This window comes from Cimex lectularius, unplaced genomic scaffold (assembly GCF_000648675.2).
Source record: "Cimex lectularius strain Harlan isolate CLEC.00 unplaced genomic scaffold, Clec_2.1 scaffold298, whole genome shotgun sequence".
Classification (NCBI taxonomy): domain Eukaryota; kingdom Metazoa; phylum Arthropoda; class Insecta; order Hemiptera; family Cimicidae; genus Cimex; species Cimex lectularius.
Window position 1 is genome coordinate 384192 of NW_019392861.1, and position 17055 is coordinate 401246.

Genomic DNA, 17055 nt, shown 5'->3' on the forward strand with positions numbered 1-17055 from the left:
GGTTGGTCAAATGATTAAAAATCTAATTTTTCGCCTTTTGAACGATGTCTTGGCTATACAAAACTATTTTTAGTAATTTTGGTTTCTGTGGAAACAGTAGTAAAATGTGAACACAAAGGTAAAATAAACTTAATGAGAAAATAAGGCGAGTGTTATGGTTGCTTTTTTAACGGTATCTTTAAATTTTAAAAAATTATTTGCACGTAGTTGTTTTGTCCGTTGGGTTTACACAGTCTATTTTATCAAGCGGCGTATAAAAGGATTAAGGAGTCGTAATCCTTAAAAGAGTATTATCTCATCCTACAGGCTTTCTTTCTGACTTTAAAAATTCACTTTTCGATTACGATTTAACAAAATCATTGTGTGGCCTGAGAATTAGATCGAAATTGGCCTAATTTAGAATCGCCTAAGTCCCGGTCAAATTTACAGTGGCCGTGTAAATTAAGAGAATAAACAATGATAAAATATGGCAGCAGTCCAATAGCTAGGATTGGCCGGTCGATCACTCCGATTAAACCGCTGACAAAAAATACACTCTTAATTTGTCCGATTCTTTTTGAAAAGATAGTTCCTACTCGCAGTAAGTGTGATCTTACTGTGGTAGGAACTATCTTTTTAAAAAGGATTGATGAACACCGCACTCACTCCATCATTTCTCTTAATTTGTCCTTCTGGTCTTTTGTCCTGTTGAGTATGCTTGTAGCATATAAACATTGTTTGTCTAATTATGATATTTCCTCTGCTGAAAAAAAAATTAAATTAGAAATCACTACTTATGAAGTATATGCTAGAGTCTATGCAGTTGCATTTGTCATCATCTTGCCTTTGACAGACAACACTGCCCTCTTATAAACAGATTTTCTCATTTCGGCCAACTGGTATTGATATTCTTAAAAAAAATGGTTTTCTATTGGATTGTCAAACTTTTCTTTATATTTGTTATTGTTTTTTCAGCCGGTTGTGTTAACCTCCTTTGGCGCGCGCTGAGAAATTATCGCTGCATAGTTGTAGGCTTTTTGCAGTTTGTTCCACACCGCGTGTCCTTATAATCAGCGGATTTATTTGTTCTTTTCGAAGTAAAAATACCACAAACGGGAGGGGCAGCGTCCAAGTCGCCCGTACTTCCGGTATTGATTTAGGACGGAACCTATCTCCCTGAGTACCAGTCCCTAAACGTACTGAGTGCACTTTGCAATAATCAACGTGTTCTATGTTCTTCGTTAACGAAAACCACTTCCCAGCCTGAAAGCACCATTAATTGTGAATTTAAACACAGAAAGTGAAAAAATAAATAAAATTATTTTAGTCTGATCAAATATTTAGGTAATCATAGATCATATCGCTGTAAAGAATCGAGGGGTTCGAATGAATCCCCCACACTCGAACCATATCCAAACTTAAAAAAATAGCCTTCTATTTATTTCTTAAAGTATACACAGAAGGGCTTGGAACACCGATTGACCTTTTGGAGGTTTTTTTACCCTTGTCTTTTGTCTGAATGATGTGGAAACAAAGGGTAGGTGGAATCGATGAATATTCAGGTCAGAGATCTTGCCTCCCGGAAACGTTTCTGATTTGATTTTGTAAGGTTGTACGTTAATTTTGACAGTGTATCTGTACCATTTGTCATTATTAAACGTCAGTGAAGGATCACTCGCAGGGGAAATGCAAATCAAACTGTTATCACTGACAAGAGTTATAGGAAGTATTATATCTTTACAATTCTTTATCGGAAAAAACGTAAAACGTTGATATTTATATAACTAACATATCTAAAACTTGTCCCGCTGTTTTCGATTAACTAGGTCGTAAATTTTGATAAGGGAATCAATTAATTAATATATTTTGGATAAAAATGTCAAAATTTAGATCACTCGATCAGGGTCAGTCGGATCTCATTTTGCTCTGTTTCATCTAGCCAGTCGCTTTCCGGTAGACACCCCGAAATTTTGAGAACACTGAAACTGGGCAGGAAGCGTTTGTGAAATATTTTTACCTGTCAACTTACAAATTATTAAAGCATTCTGTGAATCATTCGAATTTTTATTGACCGTCGATTTTATTTTGAAATATTAGTGTTTTCTACCCTGATCGACAATCGACAAACGGTTGTTTACATGATTTCAATGTCACATATTCAATTTCGACTTCTGTGTAGAAAAATTATATTTACCAATTGCTTCAATTAATCTGTTTATGTAAGGTTTTGATTGGAATGGAAAAGTATGTGTCACGAGCGGGATTCGAACCCACGATCTTCGGCTCAATACGCCCTGTTCTAACCACTTGAGCTATCGTGACCGTGCATTGAGCCGAAGGTCGTGGGTTCGAATCCCGCTCGTGACACATACTTTTTTATTTCAAACAAAACCTTACATAAACAGATTAATTATTTGAAAGCAGTAATTTGGTCAATCAGACCACTAAATATAATGGATATAACCTTTGTATTTAATCCATTTAACAACTTTCATCCACATTTCACACAAGAAGTCGAAACAGAAAATAAAATATTCCTAGACATACTCGTAATAATAAGACAGATGGCTCACTAATTACAAATTGGTACCAAAAACCAATGAATCGCTACCTCAATTATACATCAACCCCACACAATAACACGGCTAAAGGGTCATTACACAGAATCATATCTCTTAAGTCATAATCCTTTCACCTAAACAATATTCAAACAAATCTTACATAACGACATAATCAACAGAATCATGAAGAATTATAGCCCAGCACTACACAAAACAACATTCTCCACAGTACACAACACAATCATTCAAAGACAAACCAATACACATGTCCATTCCATTCGTTCACACATTGTCACACTAATTAAGTAAATTTCTCTGCTCAGAACACATTAAAATAGCTTTTAAAAATCATAAAACAGTGCATACACTTTTTTCCAAAGCCAAAGATCCAACACCAACAGTCTAGAAATCCGATGTAAATTGTAAAATTAATTGTATGAAGTGTCCAGCAACATACATTGGAATTGCATAGCAATATCTAGAAAAATGGAAAAAACAACATATCTATGACTGTAAAACAACAAAAACCACTGCAGCATTAGCCACACACCAATTTGAGAAATACACAACTTTGATTTCGACAAAATACTACTAAACAAAGAAAAAAACAAATACAAACGCAACTTTCTATAAATGGTTTACATTAACAGAGACACACACAGCATTAATTACAGAACAGAACATGCAAACTCAGCCGTAGCTACGCCAACATCATAAAGCAAATAAACTATTAAACTTTAATTTTATTCAATTAATTAAGGTTTTTAAGTTGAGATAAAAAGTCAGTGTCACGAGCGGGATTCGAACCCACGACCTTCGGCTTGATACGCCGCTACTCTACCACTTGAGCTATCGCGACTTCGATCCCCTCGGGCACTAACTTCCCATCTCAACCCCACCTTTTGAATTTTCGCTCCTTTTTGCCATTTTTCACTTGGACTTTAGTTTTATATTTCCCTGTACTTCGTTATCGTACTTAATAAAAATTTACTTTCCAATATTGAATAAAAATCCAATCCAGAAAAACCCCTTTCTCGACTTAGTTTGAGATAAATAAAACCGCCTATGATCAAAGAAAATTTCCCAGATTTACCGCGTCTCCCACCCCGTCACAATCGTATAAAAACAGCAGTATAGAAATTCACGTTTCAGACTTTCACACAAAACCAGTAGACACCACAAGAATAGCACCACACTTTGTGGAGGTGGTTCATAATTTATATTTACATCTTAAATTGTATTTTTCCCAATCAACATATGTTTTGTAATTTACCCAAGGCCTTGAAGATGACCGGAATAAAAAGTCGGAACGTTGGTTTTAAAAAAAAAAAATAAATAAATAAAAATGAAAAAAGTGTTTTTCTAAACTACCTCATCATTGACCGGTCCTCACGACTTCAACAAATTATGAAACAACAGGTCACTAAGAAACACAAATTATATTTCCTTAGATAATTTTTTATATCTATACTTGAATCTTTAGAACGTCGGGTCAAGTTGCCGATTATATTAATATTAAAAAATAGTATATGAAGTTTTTTTGTTCCTTAACTCTCATAATTTGCGCAGTGTTTTAGCGAGAGCATAGCTGGAGTTGTACCTCTGGAATTCGATTGATCGATTGGAATTCTATTGACGTCTTATTTTAAAATATTGCGTCTCAATATTTAACCTTGGATCTTTTATAAGTAACGATTTTACGATTTCTTGTGAGTTGTAAAACGCGCATCAATCCCTCAGGAGGATTTTGGGTATTAGAGGGGTTTTAATATTCGTTAAAGCGTGTTTAAGGAGAAAAAATTAGCTCTCGGTCTTATCTTTAAAGTAACGATAAGGAAAATTGTTTGTTTGTTGTTAGTCGAGGTTTATCCTTTTCTCTGATCGGCCGTATTCCATGGGTGGGGAGTGAGGAAGAGGGAGGATTGAAGGGACGCAAGGTGAACCTGGCGGTGGCAAGGAACTAGAAAACTTGTCTCTCTTTCCCCCAGTCGTTGTAGTTTAGCCCGTCTGGAATCGTTTTACTTCTCGGGACGAAGACTAGATTTAGACTGGTCTGACTTTTCAGGGTGGGGTTTGGGCTCTGTGTTGTGCGACTGTTTTGGGAGTGCACGTACGTGTACAGATGGGTGCCAACAGGAGACCCCATCAGAACGCCTCCTCTTCGGAGAAAACGCCGAACTTTTCCGTTCAGTCTTTTTTAAAATCTATCAAACACAAACTTCGTAAGTTTCTTATATGAGGGCAAACAAAAAGTAACGTGTCCTGTTTAAAGTCATGTTTAAAAAACCAAAATTTACTAACCAGTAACATCCACAATCGATGGATTAACATTTCACGTGAAATCTTGATGCCTGCAATAAAAAAATCGAAATCATTGAAAATTCTTTTAATACGTACAAATAACAGGAAAAAGCACGCTCACCAACCACTCAAAAAAACGCACACACACACACACACACACACACACACACACATTCACTCACTCACTCACTCCCTTCTTTTGGGTTTTTAAATAACCTACAATTTTCCTCGGACCCTGTTTAAAAAACCAAAATGCACATTAACCAGTAACATCCATTATCGATGGATTGACATTTCACGTGGAATCTTGATGCCTGCAATAGAAAAAATAGAAATAATTTAAAATTCTTTTGACACTGTACAATAACCGGAGATTTTCACCAAATCAAAATTAAAAATTAATTAAGAAGGAAATTTCATTCCGCCATTGTTGTCTTGTTCCTTTCTTGTTCTAACATAAATTGTCAGCCAAATTAAGTTTTTTTTGTTGTTAAATGCAACTATTGTCAGTATAAAACACTAATCGTTCGTGTCATTTTTTTTATCTCGCTTATATATTTTAATATGTTTATTATCATCACGCCAGATTAAAATTAATCGCAATTTTTCATTCGAACGATTTGAATTTGAACGATTTCGCTTCCTTGCTCTTTTCTACGCTTTTGGGATAACGTGATAAAATTCTATCGTTCCTGCACTTGAAGTTTATCTGAAATTGCGCGTTGATCGTGCCGAAAAACGTGTCAAACGAGCACTTAAAAATTTTTGAAGAAATTTTTTCTCTTCGAACAGTATTGTTTCGTTTAGAAACTTAATTTTTCCATGGTTGTAAAGAATTTACTTTTACACTTTTACGTTAAAGGAATTTAAAGAACGAAAATCACGCATGGACCGCAGAAGCACGCATGTACGCGATTCAAACGCACACCACAAACGCACTCTCATTCACTCAAAAACTAACACATACACACGCGCGCACAACTCACTAAAATAAACGCTCTTACACAACAAAAACGCACACAACGCTCACTCACTCAAACAACACACACTCATACACACACGCGCGCACGCACAAATACACATATAAAACATGCTCACCATTCACTCAAACGCTCACACACAACACTTACACTACCATAAAAACACACAAGACTCACTCACTCAAAAAAACAGACAAACTTGCACACACACTCACTGCATGCATTCTTTCACTCACTCATTCACTCTCACATCCACACATTCAAAAACACACAAAGCCAAGTATTTTACAAAATTAAGAGCAAAAACAGTTCAATTTCATTAAAAAAATTCAACTTGCCTTATCATAGTCCAAATTATGTATTTTGAGAATTTTAATTAACTTCGTCATATGACCTACAAAAATTGTGAAAAAAAAAAATAAAGTCTAGGGGGAAAACTACGTTTTGTTACTCTACTGTGAGCTTTAATTTGGAAAAAAAGGATTATTTCATATTATTTTCTAACTGCGGTAAATTGTGCTACATCGTTTTTATTTAAGGGCAAATATATAAATAAAAATATCATAGAAATGGCCTTAACCAATATTTTTCAGAGGGGTACTCACTGTATTCACTTAAAAAAAAAAAAGTCAGTATCGATTTGAGCACCAATTGTTGAGATCACAGATGAAAATATCGCAAGCCCAATGGAAAATTATTTCAAATAGAACAACTCAGTCCAAATAGTTTTAAAAATGTTATCTTAAGTTTATTTAGATTTAAAAAGATTAAAATCATTTATCAGTTTTTATGCATCTCATAAAAAAATCCCTGAATTTAATTTTTAATTATTATGCGATTATCTTTTGGAAAACATTTTAATTAATTAGAGAGGAAAAATTGTGATTTATTTGTCTGCATCCACGTACTACCCATTATAGATTTCAACATTTATGTTTACAAAATAGGAAATAATGGCCTGGTGAATAAAATAGTTTATTTTCTTCACTCATTCATCTAATAAGTAAGCTATTCTCGTTTTGTCAATGTCAGTTTTCCTGAAGGTGTAAAGAGTGTTAAGTTTGCTAATGTATCATCTTGACGCATCCGTTTTTTTACATAATAGCTTAGCTTTCCTAAATTAGGTAAGGGATTTATAATCACTTCTTTAATAATCATGTGATAAATTTTTTAAGTAAACACAAAACCGTTATCAGTTTTGTGTTACCTTGGAAAATGTATGTCAACGCTTTATATTATATTTTTGAATTTAATTGCTAAAATAAGATTAAAGTAGTAAATAAGTAGTAACTCGTGTTTATACTTTTTTCTTTAACAATATTAAGAAATGTGGCTTTTAATATTCATTTTTTTTTTAATTTTAATTTATGGATAGAAGAATTTTTTCATCAGTGCGATTTATCTTTAAAGAATCAGAATTTGTACATTGTGAATAAAGTTTAAAAAAAGTCACACTCAGGCCTTTTTATCTCAGTTGGCTAATACTTGCTTTGAAGTCATAAAATTTACAACTCTTGAAAAATAAGAACTGTTGTCTCGTGTTTGCTATCATTGAAAAAATATCTTATTTCACTGGAAAAAATTAAAAGGCATGTTCGTGTTAATAGTGTCATAAAACAACAACAAAAGAGATATAAGTATTAACTTTCATCACATTTAAAATTTAAGAATAGAATTAAGTGACGAATTGTGTCAATTTTAGATCAAAGAAATAAAATTCTTAGTTCATGTGTAAATTCTGGCATTGTTAAGGATAATTAATTACAGCCATTACCAAATCGGGAGATGTTTCTTTTTAGGTGTGTGTATTCAGTATATTTTCTTTCCTCTTGTCAGTATAATATTTATGTTATCAATGGTATTCAACTTGGACATTGAACAGGTCCAATTGGAAAAGTTTAATTTTGGATCGGGAACTATGACTAACTGAAAACAGACCTGATCTGTCTATAAACTACTTTCAATAGTTAATTCCTTTTTATGGAATAGGAATTTTTTTTTATAAGTTACTCCATAATTTTAATGTAAATATATTTCCTATTTCTCTCTTGATATTATTGTTCTTTTATATTAAGCATATTATTATTAAAGCTGTGCAAGTGATTGAAGGGTTTATTAGTTAGATTTTTTTTATATTCCTATTAGCTAGAAGCTTCAATGATTTATATTTTTTAATTGATAAAGAGATTAACCTTTGCAATTCCATTTTTATCATACAATTTCAACAACTCTATATTCATTTCCTTTATCTCCTTATTAATTTATTGTTTATTAATTTTTCCTCAATTCCACCTTTTTTTAAACTTGAATTCAGCTTTTAATTTTTTTTCTCCAATTTTATGTAAAAAACAACAAACAAATTAATATGAAATGAAATAACATTTTTGGTTAAAACCACTCAAATTTACTTTTTTGTTTAATTTTTTCTTTCTAACTTTTGAACCTGCTTTTACAAATAATTAACACACCTTTAACTGTCTAAACACCGAACAGATTTCTGGCAGAAAGACATGCTAATGCACATTGGAATGAATTTATTTTTTAAAACAATTTTTATCATTATAAAAATTACTTACAGACAAAATTAATATTTAATGATGCCTCTAATAAATGCCTTTTTTTAATATAAAGTTTGTGTAATTGTTTCGATGTTCTTGTGCAAAGTTGTGTTATTTGTTTAATGCAACCCTCTTATCTTCTTTTTTGCACTTTTTAAAATGCTTTAATTGTACCTTACCTTAATGCATGTAATTAATAGTATTATCCAGAATTTAATTTTTTATGATTATGCTTTATGTTTTTATAGTTACGAGTCAGCACTCTTATACCTTTCATTTCCCGTTAAATCTCCCTTTTTGCAACTTATTTGTTCAAAGACATCAAAAATGTCATGGATATAATAAAAAATACTGTTTTAATCAACACATTTTAATTCAGATATAAGCATTTTAATTTGCTACTGTTATTATGCATCTTTATTTGCTTCAATGGTTAGTTATCTGTACTTACTGCTTATTCAAAGGTGTATTACTTTGTATATTCATTCCTAATGTTTTTCTGTTAGTGATTAAATAAAAAAAAGTAAAATTGAGGAAAAGTTTGAAAAAAATTTGTTCTTATTTTTAAGAGTAAAGAATAAGCACCTAATTTTGCAATAAAAGTGGGAAAAAGTTATTTGGTGCTATAATTTTATCGCTTACTTTTGGCTTGTTTATATTATTTTTATTGTTTGAAAAAATTTATTAAACTTGTTTTTGTTTGTTTAAAGAACAATATAAAATCATCATTGCAAACAAAATTATACAGTATATTTCTCAATGAACACATTTTTCAATAATTGGAATGACTTTTTTACAGGTAAAGATGGTGATAAGGTGACAACTGTAGTAGCAACACCGGGGAGGGGCCCTGACAGACCTTTAGAGGTGTCCTATATGGACACAAAGGTCATTGGAAATGGAAGTTTCGGAGTTGTTTACCAAGCAAAGCTTTGTGAGACCAATGAAATGGTTGCAATCAAAAAAGTTCTTCAGGATAAACGGTTTAAGGTAACTAACTACACTCTTGTGACAGCCATCGGAGAAATTAACCAAAAAAAAAAAAAAAGTGAATATGAAATCACAATAGATTGTTAAGTGGTTTGTTCAACAAGGATGGATCATAATCATACATTTTGTAATTGAGTTTTTGTTATATATGTATTAAACTTTGTGTTGATTGGTTTGTTCTCTGGCAACGTCAGAAATTTAAGTAGTACCTTTGTTGTGTCTGAAAATTTGATTAGCACAATTTTTTTTTAAAATTAACCCATAAGAAAACATTTCAAATGCACTTTTAATAAAGTTATATATTATTAGGGTGAGTGAAAACTAATAATGACTGTTACACGATTTAAAATTAAATTTGTTTTATATTTTCAATTGTGTGTTGAAATATTACTCTATGATAAATTTTCCAAAGCAGGGCGTCATCTCTACTCACTGTCTTAATGTGTTTAGATTATCAGTAAATCCAAAGAAATACGACATTTTTTCAGGCAGTAATCAGTGGGCTGCATGGTGAACTCTTGCACAACTTCTCTCCATGCTCTTTTCACTTTTCCAAATTTCTTGAGTCTGTGTGGCGATTCACACTTAATTAAAAAAAACAAAAACAAGTTTGTTTTTGAAGGTTTATGAATGTGCTTTGTAAAATCAGCCGAAATAGTGGTTGTAGAGCCCTGCTGTTCACAATAGATAGTTGCAGTGAAACTTGTTCTCTTTGTAATTTTGAATTTTTACAAACTCTGCACCATCAATTAATTCACTTATTATATAGATTTGTAGGTCAAATTTGACTTCTGCAACTGTAAACGGTTTTATTTCAATTCAATGGAAATAAATTTATTAGAAAAATTAAAAATTATATTTGACTCACCTATAAATAATACATTTTTGAATAAAAATATGATGTATCTTAGTTCTTAATTATTTAATTTTCTTAAAAATGTGTTACTTATTTCAGAATCGAGAACTTCAGATTATGAGGCGTTTAGAACACTGTAATATAGTCAAGTTAAAATATTTCTTCTATTCAGGTGGTGAAAAGGTAAGTATTTTCAATTTAAACATAAATTGCTCACTATTAATATACTACTTTCGTTCATTTTTCAGAAGGATGAGGTATACTTGAATTTAGTGCTTGAATATATACCTGAAACCGTGTACAAAGTTTCAAGACACTACAGTAAATCTAGACAAACGGTCCCCATTAGTTTTATTAAGGTGAATTTTTTTTCTTTCTCCTGACAGTATAATTTTATTTATATGAAATATTTTTAAAACATCACCACGGCTGTATTTTCTTTTCTCTTTTCAGCTGTACATGTACCAATTAATGAGGAGTCTTGGTTACATTCATTCACTCGGCATATGCCATAGAGATATTAAGCCTCAAAATCTTCTCTTACATCCTGAAACAGGTGTTCTAAAGCTTTGTGATTTTGGTTCTGCAAAACATCTTGTCAAAGGTGAACCAAATGTTTCGTACATTTGCTCTCGATACTACAGGGCCCCAGAGCTTATATTTGGCGCAATAGACTACACAACAAAAATCGGTAAAATATTTTTTTAAATAATATATTAATAATTAGTTATTGGATGATAAAATAATAGCAGTTTACTATAAATGTGTGTTGATTGAAACGCTTAAATGAACAACTTGGAAGTTATTCCGCAAGGTATAAAAAAATATGGATTCCATTGCATGCAGATATAAATAGAATCTCATATAGCCTTGCCTGTCTTTGTTGAAAAAAATATTTGGGTCATTCTATGCAGCATAAAGGCTGTATTCTTTTCACTTGTGTGTATACTAACAAAAATTTTCTTTAGATGTGTGGAGTGCAGGCTGTGTCTTGGCTGAACTTCTCTTGGGCCAACCAATTTTCCCAGGTGATTCTGGTGTTGATCAGCTAGTCGAGATCATTAAGGTCCTCGGAACGCCAACAAGGGAACAAATAAGGGAAATGAATCCAAACTATACGGAGTTCAAATTCCCTCAAATCAGGTCGCACCCCTGGCAAAAGGTAATTTTCTTTTAAAAGTTACTTTGCTTTCTAAAAACAATTTAAATATGTCCTTTTGATAATAAACAAGTTCAGCTTGAACTGCTTTGCTTTTAATTTTCCCCCTTCTAAAACAATCTAATAATGGTTAGATCAATCAATAAAATTAAAAGAGGGTTTTAATCAGGTTTTTTTACAAACATAAAATAAACTTAGGATCAGCCATTGTCTAAGGACTTCATCTCAACGAAGATAGTTAGAGAGTTCTTGTCCTTTTTAATAATTTAGCCAATTGTTTTAATTGCAGTTCATGCTGCAGCAAATGTCTGTCAACTCGAACACAACCGACCACCAAAAAATTAGAGTAAGTCATTTGACGGCGTGCAACAAAAGCAAGAAAGCATCCCTCTGTTATTTATTTTTCTATCCCCCCCTATACCTTCATATTTCAAGATGATCCGCTGGACATTCATTCTAACAATCGTGTAATTTAGTTTTTTATGGCTATTTTTAACTGAGTACACAATTTGGCAATGCTTTTTTGTTATTTTGTGGAGATAAATTATTTTTTTAATTATATAAGCGCGCATTTGTTGCAACTAAACTGGAAATGGGTTGAATTCTGTGTATTATTGATGCATATTTTGTATTTGTAAAAAAAATATTGAAATATTTGGTATTAATTACGCTTCTGGTAGTTATCATGGTTATTTTGTGGTACTAACTATCTTATCTGATAAATAAAACAAAACAAAAAACTGCATGAAGAAATGCAAGCAATAACATTAGAGATGTTATGTAAAAGGGGACAAGAATCTCATAAAAGTACTATCTTTCTTTACATGTTTAGACTTTTCTATTTACAGTTCAGCAGTCTTAATTAAAATCGTGAAAATTATTATATTGAGTAAAAAAAGAACACATTTCTTTTAACTCACACTTCAAAGTGTATCATGATACTGTTTTTATTATTTTGATGAACTCTGATAAATTATTCATTTTTAATTGAAAAAATTTCTATTGTTTTACTCAAATAATGAACTATGATAAATTATTCATTTTTAGTTGAAAAAATTTCTATTGTTTTAATTAGTTGTTGTTTTACTATTAGTTGATACATAATTGGAATATTGTGCACTTTTTTTTTTTAAATTAATGACAAGGTGTTTTTCCACTGGATTTTGTGGGGAAAACTTTATTTTCAACTTGGAGATGACTTGTTTTGACATTACTATTTTAATTTTTTATTGGAATTTAAAAAATTTTACCTTGATTGCCTCCATTCATCTTGTAGGCTTATTTTTATATGCCAAAAAAATCTAAAAAAAATGGACATAACCTTTATTGAATGTCCCACAGTTTGTCCACAGAAGATGTTAAATTACCAAAACTCTTCTGAGAAAAACAATTGAGAATAGGTAGACCATGACCGATGAAAACTACATCACAAACTACAATATAGAGGTCTCTCTTTTTTTCTTTTTTCCCCCTTCTTATGGGGCGTAAATTTTTAATTTATTCTGCGGTTTTTCCTACATGTGTGATAATAGTTTGTATTTTTACCTTACGTATAGGATTCATTGTACATATATCTTCTTCCTAATTTCATAGGTATAGTACAATTTCCGTTTCCCCTTGGTAATTATACTCAACACTAGAAAAATGTAGAACGATCTAACATTTCATTTTTCAGTAGTGAAGGGATGTAAGGGATTTGCTGAATTAAAGAAATTCTCAAAAATTCATAGTCTTAGCCGGTCCTTGTCTTTCTTATGATTATGCTCTCTCTCACTCTTTTTTTCTCTCTCTCTCTCTCTCTCTCTCTCTTTCTCTCTCTCTCTCTCGCTCTCTCTCTCTCTCTCTCTCACACACACACACACACACACACACACACACACACACACACACACACACACACACACCCTCCATCTTGCCTCTCCCTTCTTTTCCGTCACCATTCCCCAAACAATGTTTTATTCTTTTACTTTAAAATTTTAAAATTCTCACTTCTTGAATTTTTTCTAGTCAGATTACTATAATGTTCTGAGTACTGAAGTTTGGATTAGGGAGAGAGAGAGCCTGTATTTTAGTCGGCATATTTTCAGTTGTATCCTCAACGATGGTTAATAACCAGGCCAGCTGGTTTCCTGGTTGTTCCACTTGTATTTTGATTGTAAAAAAGTCTTTATCCCATTTTTTGTTTGCTTCCAGTGCATGAAATGGTAAGTTAAACAAGGTTAGGAATAGAGTGGGTGTGGTAGATTGTTTTCATCCAGTTTTGTTAAGAGTGCAGCTAATTTAAAAAAAATTTTCAAATGTTAATTAAAGATGTGTTCTATCTTTTCCAAAAATGCAGTTATGGAAGTTGAGAAAGAGCCCAAGTTCGAGACATGGTGAATTTTCCAGTTTCTTCTTTTCGAATCTTATCCATTGTCACTGGTAATAATTATTTAGTTGTATTGTTTAAGGAACAACTGTTACAGACTGATTGAAATTGAAACACAATTTGCCCCTTTTATATTTGTTATCATCAATGACTCTAATTTTCAAACCCACTTCTGCACACCTGTTTGAGTGTACTCTTCAAATTTGCAGACCAACAAAGTTTTGCTGGCTGTCAATTTTTTTTAATGTTTAAACATTGGAACACAATGACTATGAAAATATTTAATTTCTTGTTGCAGTTCTAAGAATTAAACAAGATATATTTAATAACAATTTTCTTCCAGATAATTTCGCCAAAATATGATTGAAGAGAGTGTTTTGAGTGTTTTAATAATAATATTAATTATTATTTTATATTTCAGGTGTTTAGATCAAGAACGCCACCCGAAGCAATTGACCTTGTTTCTAGGCTCTTAGAGTACACACCTTCATTAAGAATCACACCACTGCAAGCTTGTGCTGAACCATTTTTCGATGAATTACGAGAAGCAAATACACTCTTGCCAAATGGTCGGCCGTTACCTCCGTTATTCAACTTCACTGAACATGGTAAGCAAGGGCTTCTTATCCGTCTTAATGTTATGAACATACTGACGTATGAATACCGACGGCTAGAAGTTCAATATTTAATAGTTAATATTAATTTTTTATCATTCCAGAGTTGAGCATTCAACCTAATCTGAACTCGATTCTTGTACCGAGATCACAGGCAGGTAACACGCCGTCTGAAGGCGTCGGAGGCAGTGGTACAGTTTCTCAAGTTGCAAGCGCCAATGCCACAACTGATCAGCCAGAACAACCACCTGCTTCAGAATTGACGCCAGAAGGGACACAACCCCAACCAGCAGCCACTGATATGGCATGAATTGTAAGTTCAGAAAGAATTTAATATTCATTTAAAAAAATAAATAAATACATGTATACTAGTTTTTATTTTCATTCATACAAAAGGATTTATTTTAATATTACACTTTTTTCTTTATTTTTTAGATTTAATTTACAGTGCGTAACTTATGACTATAAAGAGAAGGAACACTGTAAAATTATCTTTTATATATATAAACTATCGGTATCATCTAATAGCTGAAAAAATGGGTTCTCCTTTGTAGAAAAAAAAATGGAATAAATTAATTTTAACAATGATGCGAGGAAATTTTTATTTAAATGTAAAAAATTTTAAATAAATAAATATTGTTTAACTATTGTGTTTTATTATTATTTAAATGTTTTTTAAAATCTTATATCAATCATGATTATAATTTTTCAATTAAAAAAAAGGAAAAGAAAAAAGTGCTGAACCAATACGCTGATAAACGTAGAATAGAAAAATTATCAGTAATTTTAAAAATGTAAATTGTATGAAAACTAGAGGTAAATAAATTTTCTGTCACATTTGATGAAGTGTTTTCTTTAAAGTAAAATTTGGTACACATATACATGCTAAGACAGACATTATTAAAACATACAGTGAAAACCCTCTTAATGGACAATTTTTTGCTTTCCTCGGCACAAAAGAAGGCTTTTATACAATTTAAATCCTTTTATAACGGAATTTTTATGGTTATAAACCGAAAATATGTACAAACTTATTGAGTTATTGTTCTTAATGTAAAGTTAAATAAATAAATTGTTAGTATCAGTTGAATTTTTATTAATGTAAAAAAAGTTTTAAGAAGGTAGGCACAAAAAATCGTTTTACTGAGAAACAATAAAGAAGTTTTTTCTTTAAATTTCGTGTTGGTACAACTTTTAACAAATTAGTCCTTTTCTAACTTATACCTTTTTAGCAAAGTTCCAAAGTACATGCATAATTTTCTTCGTAAGGCCTGTTAAAACATTTCTCTTTAACGGAGGAATTGTTCAAGTTTTGACTGCCTTTTTTTAAAATTATTTTTTGCAAAATAATTTTACTTTGTATCATTGAAAGTTTCTCCTCCTTGGTGGCAAACAAAAATTGTTGCCCTTCTGCTCGAACTCAATTGATACCGATTGGTGAAGCTTATCCCTCCCCCATGCAGAATAATGTGCAAGCATAATATGACTATATAAGTGTAAAAAACTGAATATATATGTTATATAATAATAAATATATTTTATCTTTGCAATACAATCATTGAAAAAATATATAGTATTATATACACATTTTGTCTTTGTTAGAATTTTTCTTAATTTGTTAAAATTACCCTCTCATGAATGGCCACCCCTCATTTACAGTCAAAAACACTTTCCACTTGCTTGTTCATTGTAGAAGGGTTTCACTTTAGAAGATTTCTCATTACACACAGAGAAAAAAAACTACTGCATTTGAAATACAGAAAAGATTACTATTGATAACATTACACAAATTCGTTATAGTTTGTGGTCCAATTGACCGAATAGCGTTTTTCAATTAATTAATCTTTATATAAGGTATTGGTTGAGATAAAATTGAAAAATTGCAAAAAGGAGGGAAAATTCAAAAGGTGGGGTTGAGATGAGAAGTTTGTTCCCGAGTGGATTGAATTCATGATAGCTCAAGTGGTAGAGCAGCGGCATTTTTAGCCAAGGGTCGTGGGTTCGAATCCCGCTCATGACACTGACTTTTTTATCTCAACTAAAACCTTTTAGCGGCGTTTTTAGCCAAGGGTCTTGGGTTTGAATCCCGCTTGTGAGACTTGACTTTTTTATCTCAACCAATACCTTATATAAAGATTAATTAATTGAAAAACATTATATAAATTGTTCTTCGGAATCGTGTTGAACGAGTGAATGCGAATCCTATTGACCGCCTAACTAATGTTTTGAAAAAAAGTTTTGGCATACAGAGTATTGCAATTCTATGTATTCCTAAGTAACTAAAGGTGAATAAATAATTTCTTTGAATAGTACCGTATAATTTTTTTTTCATATAATTTCCAGTAAGTGTGGCGAACGTGTAAGCGGTATTTAATATTTTTTAGGAGAAAAACCAGCTAGAATAATTTTTATTTATGTCAATTTGGATTCTTAACATGATTTAAAATTTTAAAGATATATCTAGGTTAAATGTAAATCACAAATTATAAAGCTAATTTGGATAAAAAGTTTCTATTGAGGATAACAGATTATTTTTTTATTGATTGATGCTAATTGTTTATTTTTTTAATGTGTTTTTTTGTCAATTGAAAAAGAAATCTTCCTGCTTGATGATTAATTGTTTTTACCTAAACATGCTAATATGTAAATGTAGGGTGGTTTTGTTTATCTTGCATTTTATTAAGCATAT

The 17055-nt window shown here is 31.5% G+C and overlaps 1 protein-coding gene across 6 annotated transcripts in view; it reads left to right on the forward strand.

The window, feature by feature from the left end:
• LOC106665236 (protein kinase shaggy) overlaps positions 1-17055 on the forward strand; it is a 40421-nt gene that overhangs the window by 21318 nt on the left and 2048 nt on the right. For 3 of the 6 annotated variants that reach the window (XM_014391512.2, XM_014391513.2, XM_014391510.2), the window contains 8 exons: positions 9179-9369; positions 10325-10408; positions 10474-10584; positions 10679-10916; positions 11194-11387; positions 14174-14360; positions 14471-14679; positions 14802-15015. In XM_014391512.2, the coding sequence (XP_014246998.1) occupies positions 9179-9369; positions 10325-10408; positions 10474-10584; positions 10679-10916; positions 11194-11387; positions 14174-14360; positions 14471-14676 (1211 nt within the window). In that variant the 3' untranslated portion in view covers positions 14677-14679; positions 14802-15015. Of the gene's footprint in view, positions 1-4242; positions 4763-6926; positions 6946-9178; positions 9370-10324; positions 10409-10473; positions 10585-10678; positions 10917-11193; positions 11388-14173; positions 14361-14470; positions 14680-14801; positions 15016-17055 lie in introns of those variants that run through there. The other 3 variants (XM_014391508.2, XM_014391514.2, XM_014391509.2) reach the window with 3 other exon arrangements.